The 27,200-nt window shown below is 36.9% G+C and overlaps 1 protein-coding gene across 4 annotated transcripts; it reads left to right on the top strand.

Moving 5' to 3' along the window:
- Positions 1-337: 337 nt before the first annotated feature.
- LOC117206442 (calcium uptake protein 3, mitochondrial) lies at positions 338-24,780 on the top strand. Of its 4 annotated transcripts, none has more exons than XM_033445793.1 (12): positions 338-549; positions 15,158-15,293; positions 15,816-15,926; positions 19,479-19,526; positions 19,625-19,707; positions 20,620-20,682; positions 21,211-21,312; positions 22,086-22,214; positions 22,552-22,775; positions 23,079-23,236; positions 23,316-23,473; positions 24,118-24,780. In XM_033445793.1, exons 1-12 carry the CDS (start codon positions 346-348, stop codon positions 24,184-24,186), a joined length of 1,485 nt encoding a protein of 494 aa, XP_033301684.1. In that variant the 5' UTR covers positions 338-345; the 3' UTR covers positions 24,187-24,780. The 4 variants fall into 4 exon arrangements, with proteins under 4 accessions (XP_033301684.1, XP_033301685.1, XP_033301687.1 ...); XM_033445796.1 differs by lacking the exon at positions 338-549 and adding an exon at positions 2,515-2,534; XM_033445795.1 differs by lacking the exon at positions 338-549 and adding an exon at positions 7,414-7,420.
- The last annotated feature ends 2,420 nt before the right edge of the window (positions 24,781-27,200 follow it).

Here is a 27,200-nt window from a genome sequence, read left to right as displayed (position 1 = left end):
GAACTCAAAAGCGTAAATAGTATTGCTTATAATACTAATCAATAATAATAGAATATCATTACGAACAATAGGATTTCCCGATATTTTCTATGCAAATAAAAGCAATACGAGTAATAGTAGAATTTTATTATCCTGATACAAAATTGATTGATCCGTTAACTTTCAAATTTCGTTAGATATCATAAGCCGTATTAAAGAAATTGCTTTATTAAATAATCAAATATTCAGGAATATCGAAGAAATTCTTCAACATCAGGAAACACATTCTCAATTTCGTAATGCGCGCAACTGAATTTGCCGACAGGGTCACAGCGCATGCGCGCGTTCTTCACTTCTGCATAGAACATGGCGAGCGTAGTGAGGTTGTCACGACGATCGTCGTTCGTACGGCATTTTTGTGGTGTCACACGTTCTTACAATGCGTGGTATAGTAACAGTGGAGTGAAAAGATGGGGTCTCAACACCGGATTGTTTGCAACAGTTTCTATTACGCTTTATTGCGGTTACAGATATTTCCGACCTGACGCGGTACACGCCAAGATACGAGTGGTTTGTAAACACACATTTTCGTTTTATTATTTTGTACAATTAATATATGCTTTTTAAACGATGCACGCGTTGTTCGAAATACAAAAGTTGCCAATTTAAACAGCGAAAGTAGCGTGGAAAGAAATTTGTTTATAGGAATAGATAATGTTTTTGTACTTGACTTCGATATATTACTTCTAGATACTCCTCGATGATTGTTTTGACACTGACATCAAATAAAATAGATTCACTTTGATTGAATTTTATTGTGTGATTGATAAGATCCTTGACCGGAAGAAATATTACGCAAGGCGTTACTGACATTTGAGGTTATAGCCGTCACAGGTTATAGGTTAGAATTCGATTCTGTTTATAATGGAGCGAACTATACAAATATCGTTTGCACGATGCGATGTTCGATCTATTTACTTAACATGTTGCTTTTTACAGTATTTTAAAGATATTGTAATTAAATACACATACTTATGTAAATTCTTGTAAATAGCGAGTATAAATTACTGGAAACGGTGATATAAAAATCTGAGAAAACTAGAATAGAAATATGTGTTCGTATGTAGATACGTATTATGCAAAAATAGGTGAAGGAAGAAAACTTTATTTGAATAAATTTTTTATACGAATATTTTATATGATTTTGGAAATATTTACCGTATTTTGATAAATAGAATTTTAATAAAGTTATTTTTAACATGTTTCATTTCTAACGAAAGGAATACAGGAGACGTTATTTACGAATAAACAAATTTGAGTAAAGATCTTTATAGCAGGTATAGAAGTTTCTAGTAGTATCTCTAATGAAGAAAAATTGCGGTAGTTAGAGATTCATATATAATTTCGTTAACATACGTACTTTCTTATATTTCGACTGTAATTGAAGAGATTATGCAAGTTATATCGACGATTTACATAAATACTCGATAGTTTGGAAAATATTAAATAGGTTCGTATATGCAGATAGTGTTATTTCAAAAAAAAGTTGAGTACATATTAAATACAGCTGTAACTACAAGAAGAGGCATGTTTAATGTCAAAAAATGCCAGAATTAGCACTTGACATGACATTGACATCTGAATTGCCACTAATATTACTTTTTCATATCGCTATTCAATGTTTTATCATATTTACTGTTCAATTAGTATATAATCTTAGCGTTTACAAGAAACTTCTAGTCGGTACTTTTCCGCGTGTAAAAGCAAAAACGCGATCGACACAACTTGATAGCACTAAGTAGTCAAACACGTTTTTAGAAGTCTATAGAAGTCTGGTGGTAACGGCCTACATTTTATAATCTTCTATTTTCAATTTCATTTTTTATTATTAATTTAATAATTAATTTAATATTATTATTATTATGATTCATTTCATAGATATATGCGAGATCCAACATGTACAGCAACGCATATTTTGTTTCTCTTAAATTCACTGTAGTAGAGCTTTACTTTTGCCGAAAACATACAAATAAATTCTATTATCTAAGTCTACCGCTTAATGAGACAAATACCGTCTGCCATTATAAATGCAAATCTAGCGATCATACGAGCCTGTAGCTAATTTAACGCTATTCGAAACCCTAGGTAACCCAAAGTATAGATCCAAAGTTCAAAATCCGAGCGGAACAACGACCAAGATCTCGCGATCTACAAGACAACCCGTTTACGCGTCGATGTAACACATTTCCCGCCACATGTTCTCTCGTGGACATGGATCGTCCTTCGGTCTAGCAGAACAAGTGCGAATCTTGGGAAGATCTGTGCTCGATCCGTGGTTGCACACTCACAAATCACGGACCCGAACAAGCGTCCTGCGAACGCCACAGACTGGCAGCCGTTATCGCTCCAATCGTCCAAGATTCGACCGCATCGTTTATCCTCGATCCTGGTTGTGACTGTTTCCAGCATCGCGATACATACAGATCGATAGATATACTATCTGGTGATAATCCAGAACATGGCTCCGGCAGACGCGAGAAACCAACACGCGAACGGTATCATCGAACCGAATGATGATAATACTTGGACAGCTCGTCATGAAACCGTTAACAGCTCTATCTCTCTCTTGCTGCCCCCCTCTCTCTATATATCGCGTGTTACGCGAGTTATTTTTACAATTTTCCAACTTTCCAAACAACCTAACAGTATGAAAGATACTTTGGATATTTCGTACATTTCTGCACGTTACATACGTTCTGTATATTTGTGCTCGTTTAAATTTCCCATACAAGCATAAATATTCACATCCCATCGTCAAAAACATTATGTGTGTTTATGGCCAACGACTAAATAGATTTACGAGCTATCTAGTTGCCCGCCAGTATCCAATCGCAACAACGTTGCGTCGTTCGTCCACATCGAATCTAAGAACTCAATTTGTGGCTTAAATAACGATCTATGTAGCCACGTATACCGCTAGCGATCTATTTGATGCTCGTTTTCCATCTGGTTCGATTAGCGAACGGTGATTCGACGATAATACGCGGCTACCGCATAGGATTTATACGGTTTCGAGGAACTCGTCCGGAATTAAGAGTCAATACGGGCGTAAATCATGATTTTCGAACGATAAAGCTTCGCAAGCTGTCGAACGTGTATCGCGAAACACACCTGGAACTCGCGATTATTCGCGAACCTTGCTATGCTATGTACGTCTCCCCTCCCATCCCTCTACCCTGCAGCTATCTCGATACGATTATGCTTCTTGCTGCTGGCAGGGAATTGATTATTAAAAGATAGGATGAATAATGAGAAGCAAGATAGAGTCGGTCGGATGAGGTACAATTTGTTAAGAGGTCGATTACTGAGTCAAAACCAATTACCAAGTTTTTGAAACACGAAAAGGAAGATTTTAATGCGGCCTGGTGTTTCTTGCTAATACAACACGATTAAAAAGAGGTAACGGTGGATGCTTCGTTTCTAGTGTTTTCTTTTTTTCTTTCATCCACTTTCTTTTGTTATCTATTTGTTTGAGACAAGTGTAGGGTAGATGATGAAGCGTAGGGTTGAGAGATACGCATACGATCAAATTGATTTATAGGTACGTGGTATATTCTCCGGAAAGTTTAATGTTAGTCCTTGTCGAGAAAGGGAAGATTATTGAAAATATATTAGTTATCAATAATGATAACGTCAATAATATGGGAAATTATATAAATAACAGATCGGTGAATATGAAATATCGTTTCTTCGATATTAGAATTTATCGATTATCTCTTATCGTTAATGTTAAAAAAGAAGGTACCTACTTAATCGCTAATTGAAATTAATGATCACCCATTAACTATTAAAATTCTTCAGTGAAATTAATACTTATGCGTCGTATCAGACTTGGTATCAAATAGCTTTGATCGTTAATGGTTAATTAAATTAAATTTCAATTAATATCTGACAATCGATGATCGACGATCAACGATTAATATTTTTATACACCTAATACAATTAGTCACGATAAATATTTGTAATTACCGATTATTAACTAACTCGATTTGTATTCACCATTGATTCCATTACTTTCCTGCGTAAATAGTTTTAATACGCAACTTAACACACTACGAATCGGTAAAACCAACAACAGCAAAGCTGATATCTTCTTAAATCTGTTAACAGCTGCTCGACGTCGAAGATATTGAAAAGATTTGTCACTGAGACTGCCGCGTCAAGTTACAGTAAATGTGTAAACGCGCGCTAGAATTGCGTTACAATAACGCAAACTTCCACGTAAACGTAGAAACAAGTCCGCATAGCAAGTCCGCTAAAGAACAAGTACTTGTGGCGTATTTTCGCTGGAAACTACATCAGATCGAACCGAACTCCTATAGACGCGTTATCTTCTTGTTCTTGGTCGAACGAGCGACATCGAAGAATAGTCATAAATAGAAGCTTAAACCCCATAAAGAGAAATTCCGCGAGATCTGTGCTGATATGGTCATATAATTGGAATTCGTTTATCAGATGAACCATTATGAGCCTTCGCGTTGTAATGGATACCCGAGTATTTGCTCGCGAAGGTGAACCTGATTTTCTCGCGAGCTCGCGTGACGTAATCTCTTAATTTTGATATCATACCGTATTTTGCCGATCGTATATCTGCATTGATTATTACCAGTCCGTAAAATTACCTCAAGTGCTGTTAATTAAAAATAAGATTCGCATAGAAGCACGGTACTAATTTACGAGGCGCCAAGAGATATTGATAAGCGAGGATTTGTAAGTGAGTCGAACGCAATATCGAACTATTCACGTCCGATGACACTCGTACGAATATGCACGTAAATAATAACGTAGAAGAGAACGAAATTTCACGCGTCTTTCGAAAAAACAAAATGATAACGTTTACAGAAAAAAAAAACCCAAGAGTTCGATATAAAAAGGATAAAGGAAATGCGTTGATATAGGAATTACGCGACTGCAGAGATTCTTCTAAGAGCGGGTCGTGTATATTTTTCCAATTGGCAATTGCTAAAAGCTAATTTCTTCGAATTTTATACGCATGAATATTAGAACGTTATAAATGTGCTATGAAACTGACGATAGGTATGAAAGAAGGATTTTCAAATATCGCGTATAAATTGTAACAACGACGTAGACACGTTCCGCGCGATAATTTTGTTCTTATGGCACATCTCGTTGATACGAAACATCCCCGACGAACACTGGATCAATTCGTTCCTGAATATAAATTTCTTTCGCCAACGCGTTTAACTTATCTAGCGTGTCGAAGCTCCTCGGATCGGATGTATTACCAAATGACGAAATCGTTCGAACAAGCGTTCCGTTTAGATTAAACGACGTATAAAGAATATTTTAGGTTTAAACGTTGGAAAATTTACGACACGAAGGTAACGGGGTAAATTCGATAGAAATGAAAAAATCGTAGAAACTGGTGCAATGATTAAAATAACCGTGGAAGAAAATGGACGAATAAATCGGATAGAAATGATTTAAAGAGGCGCGTAAAATTTTTGTTGGAACGTAATTTTCTAACGCGGATTTTAGAGTGCATTAAAGACACATTGGTTAAAAGGTGAATGTTGATATTGGCTTTTCAGCGTGAAACCATAAAATTATGATCGTAAAGATATAAACGCGTTGGTTTCTCACGGGCGAGGCTGTAATAAAGGCAATCTCATCGCAGACCGTTTAAGAATCTCAAGATATTTCACGTTCCACTTTCTATCCTGTGTACCGGATAAAAAATATAATTTTCTCGGATAAGAAATGTTGATTAATAGCGGTAGTTAGCCATTAATATTTCGTAAGGAGACGTGTAATTTTATAAACGTTAGATTTATAGAGTTTAAACATGAACCGAAACTGCGCGTACTCTTGGAACTGTGTCTTTGCGATCGATTAAACTAACTTAAACCTTGCTAGGATTAGAATCGTTTGGACCACCGGTCGACTTTACGCGCCTATAAATCTAAGTTCATTAGTTTACTAGGCGTGATTCAGTGAACCGCGAACCGTTTTACGAGACATCGATGCTGATCAAAGATTTCTCTTGGGCCCTTTTTCACCCAAGTATCTTTAAATGATCCGATGAAATGTAGTTTCGATCGTGCGTAGTTTAGATCGTTATATAAATAGCTGTAATAACATAAATAGCTCGGTTTGTTATATAAATAACTGTAGTAAAATAAATAGCTTTAAATTATTTCGAGAAAGAAAGTTGACTTAGCAAGTGGTAAGCAAACAAATAACTCAGGGGCTACCGCCAAACATTATTTAATTGTAATTCATACTTCTATAATAAGCTATGCTTATTAACGCCGCTTTCTAACATTCTATATATCTCAATTTTCCATATACACATATAATATAATATGCATACGCGTGCATAGAAATCTAGCGATTATTAGAAACTCGAATGCGAACAAACACGTAGAAGTATATTACGGTACGTAAGAATATATATTATATATCAATATTCAATATAAAATACTCGTTACGACGCTTAACGCGCGATATAAACCTTCGTTCAGCTTTTATTTCTCCGAATATGTTTCTCAAAGTATACATCTGATAATGATCATGATCGTGATCTTATCCATGTGGATTCTTCGGCTGCTCGAGCGAATCATCGATAGCACAAATCCTCGCCTCGCGTCGTAAATATTCGTATCACATTCGTTGGAAAATGAAAACACCGTCACCGCCGAGAAGCAAATCAGTTTAACCATATCGAATTGATAGGTATAGAGATATGCAATCATTATCGTCATTAACTACTATGTACTCGATACTCGTAGCAAAAAGTAGATAGTAAAATCGCCGGGGTAAAGGCGTAGGATTCGACAATGAAATTTTCATATCTAAACACGCGTATGCAAATACGCAGCGAGAAGAAGATACTGGTTGGACGCGCTGGTCTGTTATCTGATTTCAATTTCCTGCTGCAATCTCGGCGCCATGCCACCGTGCTTCGCCGTAAGATCCGTAATCACCGTTGCATTATGCACCGAGACGAGCGGCGCGCGTTGCTGCATCGATGGTAGGCAGGTGTTTGCCATCCACGTGGTTTGCGATCGGTCGCGTATACTTTCCTTTTCAACGTGCGCGCCAACGTTTGACCGTAGATGTTGCCGGCCACCCTAGTTGTTGCGCGACATTCTCGAGACGAAGAGAACGATACGAGACTCGAGAGGCGTCGAGTATTTCGCTGTCCACTTTAGTTGCCGGAACTTTATCGACAAGCTTTTCGATGCCAACACTCATCGACCTGTCAATCGGTTTTTGTCGCTACTAGCGACGTATCCGCGTTCGAACGAGTCGATCGAGACTTTAGCCAAGAGCGGTGGTTATCGTCTTTGTCTCTTCGTCTGAAAAGAAACTGGAAGAGTTAACTGGAGTTAAGGAAGAGTTAACCTAGTTTCGAAAGGTATCTTAATTCGCCATTAAGATCTATACGAACTACATCGAACCTCGAATGCCTTGTAAACAGCAATTAAGAACATACACGTAATAACTCTGAATAAAAGGTGTCACGAGAAACACCATTACTGAAATAACGTAAGTTCGAATAGTATAAATAAGGTAAACGAGGAAAAAAGCCAAGGAAAATGCGAAAAAGAAAGAGTACGCGTTGCGTGGTCAAGTATCGGTGAATATCGAAATTAAGGAATGAAATTGCGTGAAAATTTGAGAACACTTTGCACGCTGGTACGCGTGTCCAAGCTTTTGGCCAATAACGAAGACGCGTTTCAAGCTCGTAGAACGTACGCGGTATATAGGCGCGTCGCGTCTATCCGAATGAACCGAACGCGTAATCTACGTTCTAGACGCTCTTACAGGAAATGCTGCCTTAGGCGATTCGCACAAAATTGTTGCTGCAAAATAGCGATTCTGGTCGCGTGTTCCTCCTCCTTTATTGAAAACTATAACAACCGAGGAAGGCGAACGGTGAAGCGGAGATGAGGTCAACCGATGGAGAAGGGGCAAGGGTGAGGATAAAGAGGGGATCGTTTACGGGTGCAGATGAAACGGGCCTTAATCACACCACACTGGCAGCAACATGTCGAAAAAAGAGGACGTTCAGGGTCCACGGAAGAGTAAAAAAAAAGGACAGTCGGATGCCTCGCACTTAGCATAATGTTCACCGCGCCTGTCATTACCCTGGGCCGCTAACATGCCAGCCTAACACCCCTTGGATCCGGTAGACACGCAAGGACGTGCCAACAGACGTTAGTTAACGCGGCATCACGCATCTACGAAGATACGAACCAACTTGGCCGGAATATTGATCGGGCAGAGCGTGATCTCGGGTTAAATTAACACCGCGTCTCGTTCTGGTAGCGGCGTCGGCGTAATCATCGTTCAACGCCCGAACAAGACGGACGTTATATTTGATTCCAGGAAAACGCGAAGAACCGGTTGCCTCGGTGAAAAATTGGGTTAATAACAGTGATAGGTGATACCACTGTGTACATAGCTAATTCGAAGCTCCCCCGTGGTCGAGGATCCATCGCTTTAAGATTCGAGCGATCAATGTTCTTCTTGTTGCGCTCGTTTCTTCGCTTCCTGACAGCCGTCGCCGTTGCTCGTTAGGTCGGTGGACAAGGTGGACAATCATAAACTCGAATAAAAACATTTATAAATCAGAATGTTCTTTCGCGCACGTTTACGCCAAACGATCTAGGAAAATTAGCGCGCGCGAAAGCCTGTAAATATCGATGTGTACCTCGTTACTGGGTATCGTTTGGTTTCTTGCTGCCTCTCTTTGCGCTGGCGGATCTAATCTCGTAACTTTCATCTCTGGGATAAGCGGCAGGGTTTAGAGTAAATGGGATCGGTAATCGATGATTTACGAGATGTTGTTTTTCTCTTTCCGCAGACTTCGATTAGTTTTTTACACGTGCCGCTATTTTTGTAATAAAAACCAGAGATGATTTCGAGATGACCCAACGAACTTGTCTATAGTACGTCGGTGTAAAATAGAAATTCGATTATTTGCGTGCTTTTATTAAATTGAAATCACGCCTTAGATTTATTATGCTCGAATACTAGAATCACGTGCTTTTCCGCGGATGTATTAAACGTACGTTTAAGTAGAAACTACTTCTTTTTATTGTCGATCAAAATACTCGATAAATGCGTTTCTACTCCAACCACGATTAACATCAACTGCTCCTTTTACGGAAGTTCTAGATATTTAACCGTTACAGTATAATACACGTCTTGTACAACGTTTTTATATGACACGTAATCGTCCACATACGACAGACAAAATGGTCCATCGTTTCGTTTATCTGCTGCGAGGAAAGATCGAATTCGTTGCTTAAATTTGAAAATATTAAGATTTCGCACGTTATACGAAAGATTGTGCGCGTAATACGATTATCACGATCGCGCTATTACGATCATCGTTAATACAGTATGAAACGAATCTAAGAATGTAAGTACATGGAAGTTGTAAGATCGTCTATCGAAGAAGTCATAAATTTAAACGTCAACTATCCATTAGTATCTTATTATTTTCTACTTAATCCGCTGCTATTTCCCGTAACATAGCGTTGTACGTTTATAATTACAATTATTAATTTTAAGGAAGTTAAGTTACGACTTAATTGATCAGGAATCTAAAGGAACGAAACTTCTAAGAAACAAAGTACGTGACCACATTGAAATTGGCGAAATTTTGATTTACTACTACTACGAGCGTAATTCACTTTTCAACCCGCCGTATAGCGCGTGATCTCCTATTTATCCTACGCACTGGCCCGCGAATTTAACCTTTAAGATAGTTATAACTAACGAATACGCGTGTACAAATTTATTATTACAACCGAACAATACCGCGATTCCATAGATTCCGATAAATCGCTAGCAGATAAGATCACGATCGGGCAGACTCACTTTCACATGGTGACCCACGGAATAAAATCTAGTGAAATTCAAACGCGAGTCGAAGAATCGACTGGAACAAGACACGACAAGAAGATAGATGTTTCGTTTTTCAAACGGTTGTTGGTGGGGCCGAATAAAAACAGACGAAGAATTTCATTTACCTGGCCACGTTACAACAGACCCAATTTCCAAAACGACGTGGTACTACGGTGGTCCCTGGCCTCTGGTTCATTCGGTAGCAATTTGTACAAAGGGGCGCCGGCACCTTCGGTGCTTTTCGGCCTCGTCTCTAACGAGAAGATTAGACCTAACGGCGTTTGGTATCCCATAAATCGGCGGTGCCGCGCGCATTAACCACGGAAAAGAAAAGGAGTCGATTTATGGGTGTGTTGTAGCGTAAATTCATTCTCGCGGAAATATCTTTCCCCCATGATTTCAGCTTCCTCTGTCGCTCATGTATTCCTGAACGAGGAATTGTGAGATCGTGTCCCTGGATACGCTGGAGCAAAGGTTATTTCGTAAGAATTTTCGAGCTCTGCCGACGACTTCGTCCCATCATTGACCTTGACCAGGGATTAACACGCTTTAAAGATACGAATTTAGAAACACTCGTGCGCGCGAAGACACTGACTTTTCGCCTTTCGGCCGACGGTCGTGGAAAACGCGAATATCGCAGATAAAACGAAATAGAGATATAATCGTATTTAAATCGTACCTTGACTTTCTACCGGGAAGCTATTCTCAGATTCAATTACGCTCCGAATACTTTTCCAACCGATCTGAAAAGTGTCTCGTTGTTTGTTTTTTTAGAATCAAACATCTACGTGTTTTTAGCAAAATTTTCAATTGTAAAAATACGCGTACAAACATGTATACGATGCCGTGCTTTGTATAGTATTTTGATATAACGTAATCGAAAACTCTTGGATCTGTCGAGACGATAGTGCGACGCCTTGATAACAGTTTAGAGATGCGCGAAACATTTTCTACCATTCTTCCTTGTATAACTTTGGTCTTTTCAAAGCGGTGTTGCTAATTAGGAATTTCAAAGATCAATTAGTGCCATTTATAGAACAATCGCAAAGGGTACCGTGCTGTTGGTTGGATTTCCTTGAAAAGTTATCGTAGCGGTAGATACCAGCTGTCTCGAGGAAGTAAACTTCAGTTGCGTAATGGTTTTTGAAGTTTAACGGTTTATAGACAGCGCGATGGTTCTTGAAGCAGTAAGAGGTTTATGGAAACATGTTAAACGTCAGAAAATATTAGCATTCTCAACAGCGCCATACGATTCGCTGAGAGCAACCCAAACCAATATTTGCAGTTTTAGTGGAAAACTTACATCACTATATAGTCGAATATGTCAATATTTTTCCATGCTTACAATCAGAATTAACGAACGAGATCGCACGTGTGTATCTATCTCCTCCAGCGTATAATCGAGTCATCCCCTGTGCGTAACAATGATTCAGATGTGCCCAGAATATTTCAATCGTGTAAATAAATATCATAAAAAGGTTACGATATGATGCAACGGTGTGCAAGTACTTTTTGCAACCACTGTATCATTTTTGACTTTGTTTCAAATTCGATCGTCGTAATCGCGACGGTCGGTTCTCGTCACAGAACCGATGATGTTTCGTATAGCTGACGTAATATACTCGCGAAAGGTGTCTACGAACGTTCGAATACTTCCGTGAGCCAACGTATTTCAAAGCCATCGAAATCGAAGGTTGTTATTAAGAAGAAAAAAATAAATAGAAACCACGTATCTTTCAGACACTTGCATACAAACTCTAAAAGGAACGACCAAATGGACACAGAGATATGCATTTTCTTTTATTGTTTATTTGCTGAAATTGCCATCGATAACCGCACTATTATACACGTACGCTGGCTATAACTATAAATCTCGTTGGGCGAAACAGTAAAAATTAATACACGCATTTCGTACGGAACGTATAATCGTTACTTTCCCTGGGTCGCGTAATTATACGAATAATTATAAGCGGGATACCGGGCACATAGCAATAAAATGATTTTATTGAAAATACGATTATCAGATTTACATACATGTAGGAAAACGAACGCTACTCACGAACCAGACGTAACAGACGGCTGAATTAACGATGCCATTTTTATTTCTATAAATTCACACTTAATGGGTGTGCCTTTTAACAGAAAAAGAAAAAAAGAAAAAATAGAAGAATAAACTGCTTGCATGTACGCATGAATCTTCGAGTTACTTCGCCAGATAATCTCGATCGGTAACGGGAAGCTACTATCACGAGTACGAACCATTGTAAAAACGATTTGTCGCAGAAAAAGAGGCTGATTTACGGTCGGACCGAGATTCACGCTTATGGAAATGCAACGAAAAACGAGAGCGTCGGCCAAACATCCTTCGAGCAGCTCGCCTATAAATAAGCCAAGGATCCGTTTCATGCGAATAATGACAAACGTGTGATGTAATGATATCGATACGAACCAAGGTACCGTGTTGATATTCTGCTTTTAAATCGCAGAGGAACGTGTTCGCAGAACGGTACGTGCGGTAAACTATATGGTGCGCGGTATAGTTCGAGATGCAACGACGAAGCGAATGTTCTTTGAATAGAAACGAATAACGATATATTAGAACACGTGCATAGTCAACACGTAACAACGTAAATTACAAAGAATAATACAGCCAATTTCTTACTATTAAGCTCGTAATTTCTAAGCAACGAGTAACTTATACGTGCAAAAGACGCTGTTTAACTCTTGTACTACTGGTGCGATCGAAAGGAAAAGAAGGAAAAGATTGTAGAGATTGAATGGATGCTGACAATAACTCATAATCAGTTGTCCTGAAACTTGACTCTTGGAACGGGGCGCCGCGTCGCCGGGTCGCCGCGTTCCAGCAATTTCGCGTCTACAGAATGAACGATTCAATCTGCACCGGTGAGATCGCAAATTCACGTCGTTACACGAGAATTGTGTGCATAACCTTTAAGGCTTAACTGCAGCTTACGTCGCGAAATACGCATATTGCCTGAACGTAGGTAAGCAGATAGCTGGGAGGAGTGTAACCGGCCACTAAGTGGGCGTACAGGCTCCCACGAAGCAAGCCAACAAAAGGGCCTCGCCCTTTTAGAAATTCGACAATCTTTCATAGTCGTGTTCCAACCGCGTATCGATAGTTTGTTAACCTCTAGTGGCTCTCGCGAGCAACAATGGAATCGTGCTGAAGCGGAGACCCATTTGTGGTCCCTGGCATATTGGAATTTGCTACGTGTAGCTAGAAAACGAAGTACGGTATTTATGGGTAAAATCGCACTCTGTTTCGATGTGGTATTGTACAGCGTGGAATTTCTTTTATTCGAAGAAGAATATTTAACAGTATGGATTTCGGCACGATGATACATACTTGGCAGGATGGAAGTTGGCTTATTTTATTTGTAAATATTTCGTCTCTGATAATATATTTACGAGGATATCAAAATAATTCCGATATCTTAGAGTCGAGATTTATTCATTTTATTTATATAACGAATATCGGATAGACGCTTAAAAATAAATACTCAGATAATTATCGTATTTTCTATCGCACGTGGTATGCGTACAAACGTTCAATTCTAATTTGGAATTAGACGCAGATACTTTTATTTTGTATGTAATTTGACGATTTGTAAGGCTATCGAATAATAGTGTATTATGCAAATAAATTCAGAATCGGTGTGGGCGGTAGATGATCTTTTCTCTGAAGCAATATCGTCGTATGACACGAGGATCGCAACGTATTTCATACATATTTTAAGATTAGAACTGCCTTCTTGTATCCGTAGAGTTAAGTCTATAATCTTTAAGCTGTCCAAGTAACGTTTGCAATATCAAAGCTATTAATCTGAACAAAGAAGTATTGCATAGATTACATGTAGGTATACTGTAGACAATTGATTTATGTGCAATAAGTGATGCAATAAACTTGCGAATTTCAGTTTTTTATTAAACGATACGCGATTTAAGGATATTCTAAATTATACAATTACCTGTTTGTGTGAGTAGTAAACTATCGCTTCAAAGACAGCGGGCTGAAATGAAAAATGCTTATACATCGTAAGTGTTGAATTCTATCGATGTTTTATATATATTGCACGATCGGTTTAATCGCGAGATTACAGATCGTAGGGATACGGAAGATGTGTGAATTTCACGACATGTCTTGCGCATTCGTCCCAAGCGTGATGTTAAACGTTTCAAGAAATGCGGTAGAAAGAAATTCTTTTATTCCGATTGCATACCGATCAATCTTCTAATCAATTATTTCGAAAGCAAAACGAGGACGTAAACGATCCTTTTAGAATCAACGATTTTCCCCGAGTATTTTTACGATTACAATTGCGAAGTAACAGGAATGACGATAGATTTTTGGGGCAGATTCAGTGATAAGCGAACTCCTGAATTCGGTAATAATTCTTTTTAAATAAATAGTTGCCAAAAATGTTGTTCCTTTCGCAGGTAAATATAATAGGAATAACCTAAAAATGGAAATTATTCTTATTCTTCGATAGTTCGCTGATAACGTTTGACCGTACCAGCTACAGAAATATGTAATTTTAACTATTGCGTGTCGCACTGCTGCGGTGCAGTGAAGTAAGAACTCGAGTAGATACTTGTATATTTAACGTTCAAGTACCTGTCGTATTGTATGAGCAAAGTTCGATCGAATTGTGTGATTTTATAAACGATTTCATGATTTAATAAATTAAAATAAATCGATTGAAATTTCATGAAATCAACGAACTGTCAAATATTGTATACGCGTGTGTGTGCATAAATAGAAAGATATCGTAAAAAGAGACCATTACGCTAAATGCCAAAGAAGAGAGCTTAATGACACTTGCGAGCTGGAACCTATGAATAGGTTCTTTCGAACAAGGTCGCCGATATGGCGCAAAGATTTAACGGGAAAATATACGCGTGTCCGTATGCATTGAAAAATTATATTCGTATAAATAAATATAAAATGTTATGCTCGTATAAAAGATCTATAAACAGCGCCAGATGGTATTAAATTATAGAAATGCAAGAATAAAAGCAAAAATTCGACGCGCACAGCTCGAAGGCCTTTTTTCCACTTGCGACTAGTCGCGCAACTTGCCAAGTAAGTAGTCGCGGTAGCACGAATGGAAATTGTGTCATATTCGACAATACATTTTGTAGTCGCAAGTGAGGCGAAGAGGCCAAAGATCGTAAATCGATGTTTATTTTTCTTTTTTATTCTGTCACGCAGAAGGAGCACGAGAAGGTAGTAAAGTTGACGATGAGGGAACAAAGATTTATAAAATTTGCATCGGTGGAATATGACGGGCAACTGTATATGACGCCTCAAGATTTCCTCGACAGTGTCGTCGAATCTGAACCCAGACGTGAGTATCAAATAAATTCGCAAAGGCTATAAGTGATAACTTGCTAGATCGGAAACGAACTGCTGAAAAATAACTTGTTATCGATCAATACCGTTAACAATCGCTGTTAACTATCGCGATAATCTAACATTTGTTTGAAATTAAATATTTAAATAATCAAAATACTGCTTTGTACGTGTTGTAGGTATGTGTATACTATCTTTTTAACAAGTTAACAAGTTACAAGCCTTTTTAACAAAGGCTAATTATTTCTTTTTGATTTAAAAAAATTTAGATTCGCCGAGAGAATCGAACATAAAAATTGTAGAACTCGAAAAATAAAAAATTCATCGACTACGTATGTCGCTCTACGGTCTACGAATAGAACAAACGTTCTAAGCATCCGAATTTATACGTCGTTCGTACGTTTCTGTCGCGGTTCTTTAATGCACTTTAGCCTTGCGCAAACTGGCAACGACAGTGCGGTGAAATCGCGGCGCCTCGATCGATAATATAAATAAATAAATTTCGGTGATATTTCAGCAAGGCTGAAGAGACGCGTGTTAACTGACAAGGAGCTGGATGTGATGAGAAACAGCGTCCCCTCGCTACGTCATGGAAATCCACATATGTTCAGAAACCTCCGGGACAAAGGTGAGCAGTCAAAAAATACCGCTTCTGATTTTTACACTTGCTTAGAGGGAAAGAAATTTTAACGACGTTAGTTTGTGTACAGAACCGGGCGACGAACGTGTCTTTCGAACCTCGAGACTGTTTCTCAAGCATGGAAATATTTCTAGAGAATAGAAACATTCGTATATATGCGACCGAATGTATTTTAGCTTGCGGTAAATATTAAATTCATTCGGATTTATATGCTCTTTTTGTTTCTTAAAAGACATTACGGATCTATCGTGTATTTTCAAAAGGTTTTTATATTTTCAAACCTACCAGATCGTAGGTACCCATTTTTCCACTATTCCATATTAAGATACTTCTTCTCATTGTCAGTCTGCGAGTTATATAAAACCAGCAAAAAGATCGAGATATCGTATTTTTCCGAATGGTGCTGACTTATTGTGCGATAGACGGGAAAATACGATATTATTATCGATGATATCGTGTTAGAGAGGAAAGACCAATTTGCGCGATTTTACATTTAATCGACTCGGTTGGTTATTAGGTGCGGCTCGCGTGGAAAAGTCACGAAGAAATTGAAAATTTGACACGAACGATTTAGGTTCGACGCGTCCCGTGTGAAAAATTTCGAAGTTGCTCTCATGCAAGGTTCTCGAGTTTCGTGGCTCGGAGATCGGTACAGCAATTAATCCCGCCACCCTTGCGACTCGCAACGATCGAAATAACAGGGCTGCGTCGCGTCGTTAACGAGTCCCTGGTGCAGCTGGTTCGAGCCTCTTCCTGCCTTTTTGTGCGTTCACCGCACGTTTGTCGCGCTAATGGAAATGCAAATAATCACGTATGGAGCCAGTTTCACACTTCTCTCTAATAAACGAGTTCCCTCGCTCTCTGTGTATCCCACTTTCTCTTTTTTCTTCCATACCATCGCGATGCGATGGTTGCTCACGTGTTACCAACACGGTGTTAGTAAGCCCAGAATTTTATAGGCTAATATACGAGGCCCCTGACCTAATCTGTTTCGTCGACTTATTATAGAAAACATTTATTAACATATCGCGTGCGATATACGACATTTTTGGGAATTTTGTCGGTACTACAGCGTCGTCGTTGTTTGAAAGGTTAATGTAAAACTTCAAGTTAATCAAAAATTTGAAATATGGAAGCAATCTGAAAATGTACAGAGAAATTACGAGACATTTATCGCGGACATGCATTTATTAAAATATAATATAATTAAATAAAATATAAAACATACAGCACGAATAACTGTCTTAAACATGCTACAATTATGCTAATTACGCGCTAAAGCAACGTTAATGCTAAAAGTGATCGCATTGAATATCGAGAGGCCTACCGATATAACGAGTAATTGGCCGTTCATTTTCAGTTTTGCTTCAAACTTTTCGTAAATCCTTAACTCCTTACTTTTTTATCATTTTTCCGACCCACTACTTTTATATGTGCTACATTTCGTACGAGATACACAGATGTCCTACTGCTTCTAGATACACATGTAGATACCCATATAATGTATACAAATTTATACGAAATCGCTCGCGCCTCGTGTATTTCCCATATAATTTCATGCTAAAACGCTTGTGAACCACTCGCGCGACAAAACTCGCTCGTCTACATCGCCTTACCGATATCGGTTCGTTCGCTGTTCGAAACCATTTCGACGCGTGACTAAACGGAATACCTTCTTATTGCGCGAACGCGCACCAGGTATGTAGTACATGGTATCGGAATGAATCGTGGAATTTTATGAATGAAGTGGCGCAAAAGTAGTATACACGAAGCGTGTGTAGCGCTAAGCAGCGAAGAAACGTATACTCTTTTTCTGCTCATAGACAACGAGTTGTGAAACCGTATGAATGAAGATACAATGCGAAAGTTGCTTACGCAACTACGAGTCTTGCTTTTAAGGCACTTTATTTACTTCGTAGAAACGTAGTTTCGAAGAAACGAGTGGCGAAGTTTAACTGTATGATACGTGCGGACGGTAACTAAGAGAGAATGCCGATAATAAGTATGTAAGAAACTTTATCGAGTGTGCGTAAACGAGTGTGGAATTACGTGAAGAATAACAGCGTAATATTTTTCGTTGTCAATCCAAATGAAAGTAGAGAATAGAAATTTGACAGAGATCTATCGATCTAAATGGAGGTTACGTTGCAAAGGCGAACGGTTTATGGAGTGTTTATTTTTTATTTGGTTTGCCTGCATAAGAAATTTACATAATTCACCGTTATCGAATCGCATGGAAAGCACAAATTCTGGGAAAAGAAGATACGCATCAACGGAGCAATTTTATCGAATAAACGGTTCGAAAAGTTTCTTCAAACATCGATAGCCTGCGAAAAATTCTTCTTTCGAGAATCGACGATCGTTTCCAGGAAAAGATCAATTTCACCAAACGGAATTTCTCTTTCTAGAACAATGCAACGAGAAAGACAGTGCGCTGTAAGCGTCAGCTTTTATTTAGAGTTTTTCTGATGTTCGCCGACTGTACTCGCCTGTAATAGCTTCATTCGTGCAGGACTTTTAATCGGAAATTTCCAATTCGACGACGATAAAAAGAGAAATGGATCGTGTGAGGAGCTTCGGCGTCGACCGTTTCCTTCCACTCACTTTCTTCATTTTCCGCTTCGTAAACTTTCCTCCGGCTTTCGTAGTCGTGAAAACGTTTTATGGAGTGCTTATGGCACATAAAATCGATTCCACGATCGTTCGGCACAAAGCTGAAAACACGCTTCGAGGATGATGCGTTCTGTCTGACTGGAAGATCAAAATTTAACTTTGGAAGTAGTATTTCTCGCTGCGAGACGTTAAAAGCCTGAGTTATTTGGCGTTTCTTTAAACCAAGAAAAGGGATGTTCCGAGGAATGCCTAGAACGTTATGGGGCGTATCTAATGCCGTTCGCAGCTACCTCTTCTCCACCATGGTTTAGGGCAACCTGTTACGCTTAGATTACGAGTTAACGCGATTATCGTGGAAATTAGTACGGCACTTTATCGTTGTGTCGTGTCGCCGTAAACAAAACGAAGAGACCCGGCCGTCCGCGCGCGATACATCATTTTCCCATAAATGGATTTATTCTTAAATGGGTACGAATCCCTCTTGGGGGCCCGGCTTCTTTCCGATAGACCAGACCGACTTCTTTCGCCTCGTATACGTTCGAACCGATTTAACGATCGAAAAGTCATTTTAACCGAATGAGATTCGAACGTGAAGATTAGCTAATGACTGAAAATCAATTAGACCGGGGATTAGGACTTTTGTGTAATGATTAATGACTGATTTTTAGTGCTGATGCTAGTTGTGCATGGTGTGTTTTCGAGTAGATTTTCTATGATCGATTATTTTATGGAAATTTGATCGTTAAAATGAAATAAATCATAGAAATATCGACTATTCAAAGCGATAACGCGATATGTAAACTATCGAAACTTCCCTTTATCGAAATATTGCGTTTGAAGTTTACTCTTACGCCTAGTATCATGTTATAATAATGATTTACGATACGTATGTACACGTAATAATAATTCTTTCCTTTGTTCACGTAGGAATTATATCTTACACGGAGTATCTCTTCCTCTTATCGATCCTAATCAGTAAGTATCGTCGTACAATTTTTAATAACATACGTGTTTCTCATGAATTTTCATTATTCTGTATTTTCAATAAGACGTAACAAAGATTCTTATTGCAGAACCTACGTCCGGTTTCCGAATCGCGTTCAATATGTTCGATACGGATGGAAACGAACGTGTGGATAAAACGGAATTTCTCGTGGTAAGATAATTCTTTGCCAAGTTGCACATTTCTTGCGCGAGTCTGCTATATAAATTATCACGATTTTTTATCGCATTTGTACTTGTCCTATAAAAATGTTTCAAATTTGATTTGATTAAATATTTTTCGGTAGAGATAAAATTTCAGTTCTTAATAAAGCAAGCTAAATTTAAGGCCAGTTAAATAGTGCACGTTCAAAGTAAGCTTTTTAAGTTACACGTTTCTTTCGGTATGCCCCTGCAATATTTCCAGTGCAATTTTCCGATAAACACGTAATTCACGATTCACAGACAGACAGACAGACAGAAAATATTCGACGATAACTTGTGCATAAATTAAATCAACGTGACACGATGTACGATCGACGTTTACTCCTTTTACTGTAACAACATTAAATCGTACTCGTATTACCTTAAACTAAATTATTCGTTGGAATTTAAGTTGAAGCAGAGATTTTAAGACGAAGCAATCAGAAAATTCCGTAGAGAAAATTTTTGAAAATTGTAAATGATCGATACGGATGGAGATCGGAAACGTTTTAACTTTCGATTACAAGTACATAGGCAGCGACAAATACGATAATTATATAGAATGAAAGATTTATTCTAAATTTCTAATTCATCTTGAAATTACGATTTTTATATTTTTCGCCAAATCGAATAAACGTACGAAACAGAAAATAAGAAAGCAAGATAAATATATCGAATGCTATATGTAGATTTAACATGTTCGATTTAAGTATACAACGAGAAGAAACTCGCGGCAATCCGATCAATGATCTCGTTACGAAAATAAATTGCGGGTTCTCAGAAACGAAGAAAAATCACACGATCTAGAAGACGAAGAAGGTCGTAGTATGCGACCAAGAGCAGAATTTGCCAATTTGTACGGATGCGTTTGTAATTTTCACAGATTCGACGATTGCTCGGCGGTAACTTGAAGGATCGGCATCTCGACGTTGAAACAAAACGTGCAGTGAGTTTTAACATGTTCATGAAAGAGCAAATCGAGCCGGTATTCGTAATCTTGATTATCATCGCGCGACTCATTATGCGCGCTTGCAATCGTAACTCGAATAACGTCCTGCGCCTTTGACATCTAACAAACCTGCTTGATAATATTATTAATTCGCTCTCCTACGGATGTCTAACATTCTTTTCTAAATAACGTAAACGATAATATAATTCACAAGAACAAAACTAATCGAAATAACTTCATATTTTGTTATCAGCGAACTAAACAAAATTTTGCATGCTTTTCTAATTATTTCCATTATTACATTATTTTTGATTTAAGTTAAGTAAATTGTCAAGTAACTCCACTCCGTTCGTTTGTTTTACGTTTCGACGCTTTATGTATTTGTATTCGTCGTTTGTTCCTAATCTCTTTTTATCGTGCTATTTTTATTTATACTTTCTTACTTAATCCATCTTTTTATTCTTTATTCGAAGCAAGCGCCTATTACAGATATGTTTCAATATCTCTTTTTGATGTATTTATCAGTTGAAACGTATAATGCCACCGAGCGAAGATTTCGTTTATGAACCAAAACTTCGTAACACCCGAGAGAGCAATGACAAAAATCAGATTGTCTCGAATTCCTACGTAAGTTATTAAGTTATGCAGATGCACGTGATTATCTGTTTAACTACTGTCAGAGTGAATTTGAATTTTCCTGCTGGACTTGCATTATAATTTTAATAAATAAAATCCTTCTTAATATATATTTGATAATTTAACAATAAACTGAATTATGTGACGATTGTGAGATGTTGAGTTCGTAACACAAAAATTACATAATTTAATCTTTGTTTAAAATTTAGGTTCTGTTTATGAATATGCCTATTAAAAATTACCAACAGAGAACTTCTAAATGTAAGTGGGGATACTTTGTTAATAACATTTTTCGTTAAAATTATGATAAAATCACAAAGTTTCTATTAATACAACTTGTATGGTCGAAACGTTGATGCGATTTGCAGATAAAATTAAGAATTGGCGGCTTTAACTGCAACATTGAACAAGTTACGATAGTTAATCGTTTCTTGGATACCTAAATCTCAAAATTCAGCTACATTCGGGTTAAATTTAATAACTAAGAAATAATAAGTTAAAAAGGCAGATAGGATAGAACGTCTTGTAGAATACTTTCATTTGTGTTCGCTAAAATATATGTTATCCTAATTGTTAAACCATTATTCCAATGTAAATTTTTGGTAAGTAAACGTTGATTTCAGCTGGAACGATATAACGAAATTACATACCTGCATACGTATATAACACTCTTCTCCCAAGGCTTTACGATCAATTATAAAGCAGATCTTAAAAACAAGTTTTAAAAACAGAAATTTCAATATCTTTTTCTTTCCTTCCTACAGATGGAAAAAGTTTTCAGCCACGCTTGGAGAGGACGTCACGGTACCGAGTTCAAAAGAAACTTAGATCTTCCGAAAGAGAGGCAAACGACTCTTGAAGCAATTCAAGTTCAATATATCGACGATGACCAAGTAATATACGATATACTATTCGAAATAACTAACGATAAACACTCAAACTAAATATATCTTCATATTTTTTTCTTTTGATATTTTTCTCATTTTTTTTATATATATATTTTGTTTTAAAAACGCAAAAGCTTTTTGGAAGCGATAATTGCAAATCATTGTACTTTAAGAAGTTTTTACAAAGGAATGCTACTTACGAATAAGAGATGATCGAAAAGGATTTGTCGAATCGTGAAACAAAAAAACATGAAGATAAACAAAATTATAAAAAACTATTGTATAGTATAGTAAGACACTATTGGAAATTAGACGCTACTGACTATGATAATATTATTTTCAGGGCTTGCAACGACGACATCCAATCGATACCACTCTGATGGTACACTTCTTTGGGAAAGATGGAACCAACGAGCTGAAATACGAAAATTTCAAATGTTTCATGGAAAACCTGCAGCAAGAAGTTCTAGAGCTCGAATTTCACGAATTCAGTAAAGGCCGTGACGCTATCTCCGAGATAGATTTTGCGAAAATTTTGCTACGATATACGCATCTCGATGCCGACGAGTACGTTTTCCTTTTTCCGATTTTGTTCTCACACGTGTTGCTTCAAATAAATAGAAGGTCGTTCGTAGAAGTGTAGTTTCTAAAATTTGATCTCGTTACACGTGCAAAAGAAAAGTTGAAAGTAATTGTGAATTTTGGAAATTCGTACAAATTTCATTTAGTAGAACTGATAAAATATAGCATTAAATGCCTAGTATGGATTTCTTCTATTTGTACCGGTGGTTGATTCATTTTCTTAAATTACTTCTTTAATTTTCTTACATTTCAAATGGCTAAATTTATGTATATATTCTATTGTTACAGATACGATAAATATGTGGATAGACTAATAATAAACTCGCATCTTCAAATCAGTATTACATTCGAGGAATTTTGTCGTTTTTATCAATTTTTGAACAACCTCGACGACTTTTCAATTGCTATGCGAATGTACACTCTGGCGGATCACCCAATATCAAAAGGTTTCAAGATATATTCATTGTGAAAGAAATTTAGGTATATATTATCGTTAAACGTATATTACCGCGTTTCTCTTTTCAGACGAATTCCAACGTGCTGTGAAAATTTGTACAGGCAGTGTACTTAGCGATCGTATTATCGACACTGTCTTTGCACTTTTTGACGAGGATGGAGATGGCCAGTTATCCTACAAGGAATTTATAGCGATAATGAAAGATCGCCTACACAGAGGTTTCAAGGTATCGATTGAAAAACTAGTTACCTCCATTTTTAAACATATTGTACTTGGCAATAAATGCCTCGCATACATTACTGTTAAAAAAATTAAATGCAAACTTTGTTAACAACGTAAAAGACAATTTTAAAGGCAGCGAAATAGTAGGAACATAATTTGCATGTTTATAATAATCGAGGGGCTTATGACGAAAAGCGACGTCAAATTTGTCTATTTTTTAGAAAGTAACACATTCTCTGACAATAATAGTCGGAACCAAGATTCACAACACAATGAAATCGATATTATGAAAAATAATGTATGCCAAATCATATTCAACTCGTAGAATGAGAATTAGCTACTTTTGTAAAAGCAATTACCGTTATGAGATTCACAAGTTCATAATATAATTAGATACAACTGTACCGCAATATGAATATACATATGTAGATTCATTCACGACGATTGTGTAACACGGTGAATATTTTGTTTAAAGAAATTAATATGTATCGAAGAAATATTCTTTCACTTTTCTGAATGAAAATAGGTGAAAAGTCATAGGAGTGTCCTTCTTGTTACAAGTCCTTTGGTTGTTAATTTCTGCGATAGTCACTGTGCTTGTAGCAATTAACAAATAACTGTTTATCTATGCTTGGTTTTATTTTACAGTCTCAACAACGTCATAAGCGTTTGCAAGCATTTACCTCGTGTGTAAAGCAAGAAATGAAATCCCGTTAAGCGACGTTAAGCAGAGGAAATGAATCTAAAAGCGAATACAGATACGAACCATTCAAGAATATCAAGTGCCATTGAAGTTTCACCGTTTCTTGAAATTCTAGTTCCATTTCGTTAATACAATACCACTGTGATAATTATTTGCCATTGACTGAAACATATTTATAACTCTCTACTTCTCTCAGATTATGAATCTCTACTTCTATTTAGTCTTTACGTATCTTATTAAGTTTTTCTATTCGTGTGATTTATTATTTTGTCCTGACAGTCCTGACATGTAACATTTATCTTTTATCCTGACAGATAACATTTATCAAATGTCTTAAGTATTAATTTAGATCTACTACTCTATTGTAAATGAATATTTATCGATTTTTAAACAGTGTACTTATCTTTAAATTAAAGACTCTTCGGTGCAAAATCTTATGTACTTAATATGTGGATTTAGATGCACTGTTGAGTCATTTTATACGAAATAAGCTACTAAATTCATTGAAATCATTATAACCATCTATTTGTGTATAATAAAATAGAATGTATCCTGTAAATAACTATAATAAGCAACCACCGCTCATTTTCTTAATGTGCTATATTATATCTTTGCAAACTTCTGTGACTCTCAATAATTAATGCTAAAAAAAATGTTGTTTCAACTATGCTACTTGATAACAGTTTCTCCAAAATATAATGATCAGAAAACTCTTTCCCTTTCTTTCTCTCTCTCCTATTTCTTACAATTCGATACATACCGTAAAATTCATAGCTTAAATAACAGCAAATAAGCTGCACTTTCGTTTCTACGTTATAAAATGCCATTCCACCCACGTGCACCGTCAATGGCCCAGTTTCTCTCTTTTTACCACAGACTACACGTAGTAATTGTTATTGTTATCACTCATCACACTGATTGCCGTCTGCTCGTCTCATGAATTGAGCCAGCGAAAAGAGGCACATGATTACTCGCGTTCCCTACGGCTTCACATCAAACGAACTTCATCGTGGACAATGATTCCGCAAAAGGCTTCCTAGTTTCGAAGCAACAAGCATCGTCTAGGAATGCAATTCTCAAACGCGTTTAAACGTCCTGGCTTACGACTCGAGTCGTCAAATTAATGAAATCCCTTAGATAAGCATAAACGCAAGTAGCATTCTGCATCTCTTCCTGTCTTTCGTTCGTAAAATCGAAATTAAAATATCTTTTAAGCTTATCCTTTAGAGACATAAGTATCTTAAATTTCTGCAAATAAATTAAATTGTTCCCTTTGAACTTATATCTTTATTGAACGAAACGTGTAAAAATGAATAGAATAGATTTAGACTTGTTAAGATGCAAAAACGCTTAAACGATTGACAGAAATTTCCATTCACGATATACTATTACCATATCGCAAGATAACAAAGAACTTTAAAGATAGAAACCTGTTGCATATTACGTAGTCTACATCGGTGGCTTATAGGATACAACGCTATCGACTCTTTTGCAAATTTTTTAACGTACAATTTTAAGTAAAATACAATTCGGCTAAAAATTCTATGGCGAGCATTTGTTGTCAAATTATTTACATGGAAACTATTTGTTTAGTTTACAGATAAATCACGATAAAACTCGATTAATTAAATTTAAACGACCAAGACTAAAACCAAACTCGCGAAAGAACTCGTATACTAAGCTGACCTCTCTAATTTCACACATTTTATACAATAACAGGACTGTCTCGATAAATAACCGTCTCGTTGCTTTACATTATGCAAAATGTGTCAACGAATATAAATGTTTCGCTAATAATCGGTATTTACAGTTTTGAATCCTGTTTAATGGCGTAACAGTCAACTCGATCCAACGTTTCAATTTCTACTACTTTGCAAACATGAATCCAAATTATTCCGATGTAAATGTGCGCAACGTAAAATAAACAATAAACTAATTTTTTTTTTTTATTCTTGACTGATCCTACGATTACTTTCGTAATCACCGGTACAAATATGTATAACAACAGAAACTAGCAACAGCTACCGAGCTAAAAACACTTGTACGTATGTCTACTAAAGAAAAAGTTGTTGTCAAATTTGAACGCGCATACCTACGACAGTGTTTGTCATTGAGTCTCGTTTCGGAAGTTGGTTCGTTTGACACGACACTGCATGCTCTCTGTGCAGAGTATTAATATTGAGATTCCCATATACGTAAAATTAGACGTGAAATTTTGAAATTCAGCACTAGATATTTTTAACGAGTATTTGCTTCGATTATTATGGCGATCAACGAAGAACTTAAATAGATGTGAGACTTTGTGGTGACATTTTCTTGTGACACGAAACTATTGTTTCACGAACTTGCGACAACCGGTTGGGCAATTTTGAACTTTAATTACACAAAATATATTGTAATTTATTACGATATATTTATTTCAAGAATGATTGGTATATCATGTTGGCGTGGGTAAGTTTATTATCGTAATGATATTTTAAATACGGAAAACCGTTGTTTACATTTTCATCTACGTAATATAAATGCGCTATTAATTTCAACGATGACAATATGTCAACAGATGCCAATTCGATGCAATCGACACTCGTATATTCTAATTCGTATTCATATAAATATAATTCGTTAATACCTTAGAAAAATGCAAAGTGCCGTTCCTTTCGTTGTTCACTCCGAATTAACGTATCGTTTTTAATACTCTGTCGCTTATTTTTCGTTTGAATTAAAAGTAACGATCGATCGAAACAACGATCTCGAGCGGAAATATCCATTAGCTTGTAAAACACATTGTCAAAACATACCGATTTACAATATCATACTCTCGTATCTGTTCTAATTAATTCTATTATAAAATGGTAAAAACTTGTATACGTACATCCTATATTGATCTACTTATAAACATTTCACATTCTCGAGCGTCCCAATAACAAAAAAAAAAAAAAAACGTTGATAAATGCCGACATTAGTTTTGCCAGAGGTACTTTCGCATCTTTCGTTAATTCCAGAAATAAAAAATCTAAGATTCAAGAGT

This window comes from Bombus bifarius, unplaced genomic scaffold (assembly GCF_011952205.1).
Source record: "Bombus bifarius isolate JDL3187 unplaced genomic scaffold, Bbif_JDL3187 scf7180000008006, whole genome shotgun sequence".
NCBI lineage: Eukaryota > Metazoa > Arthropoda > Insecta > Hymenoptera > Apidae > Bombus > Bombus bifarius.
Note: the sequence above shows the minus strand (reverse complement) of the source record. Positions and strands in the feature narration are given on the sequence as shown.

What these genes read in the sequence shown, in the direction of transcription:
- LOC117206442 (XM_033445793.1), top strand. Translation starts at nt 346, where the DNA reads ATGGCGAGCGTAGTGAGGTTGTCACGACGATCGTCGTTCGTACGGCAT. An exon ending in TACACGCCAAGATACGAGTG is followed by an intron (nt 550 to 15,157) that starts GTTTGTAAACAC and finishes TCTGTCACGCAG; the next exon opens with AAGGAGCACGAGAAGGTAGT. An exon ending in GGATCACCCAATATCAAAAG is followed by an intron (nt 23,237 to 23,315) that starts GTTTCAAGATAT and finishes TTCTCTTTTCAG; the next exon opens with ACGAATTCCAACGTGCTGTG.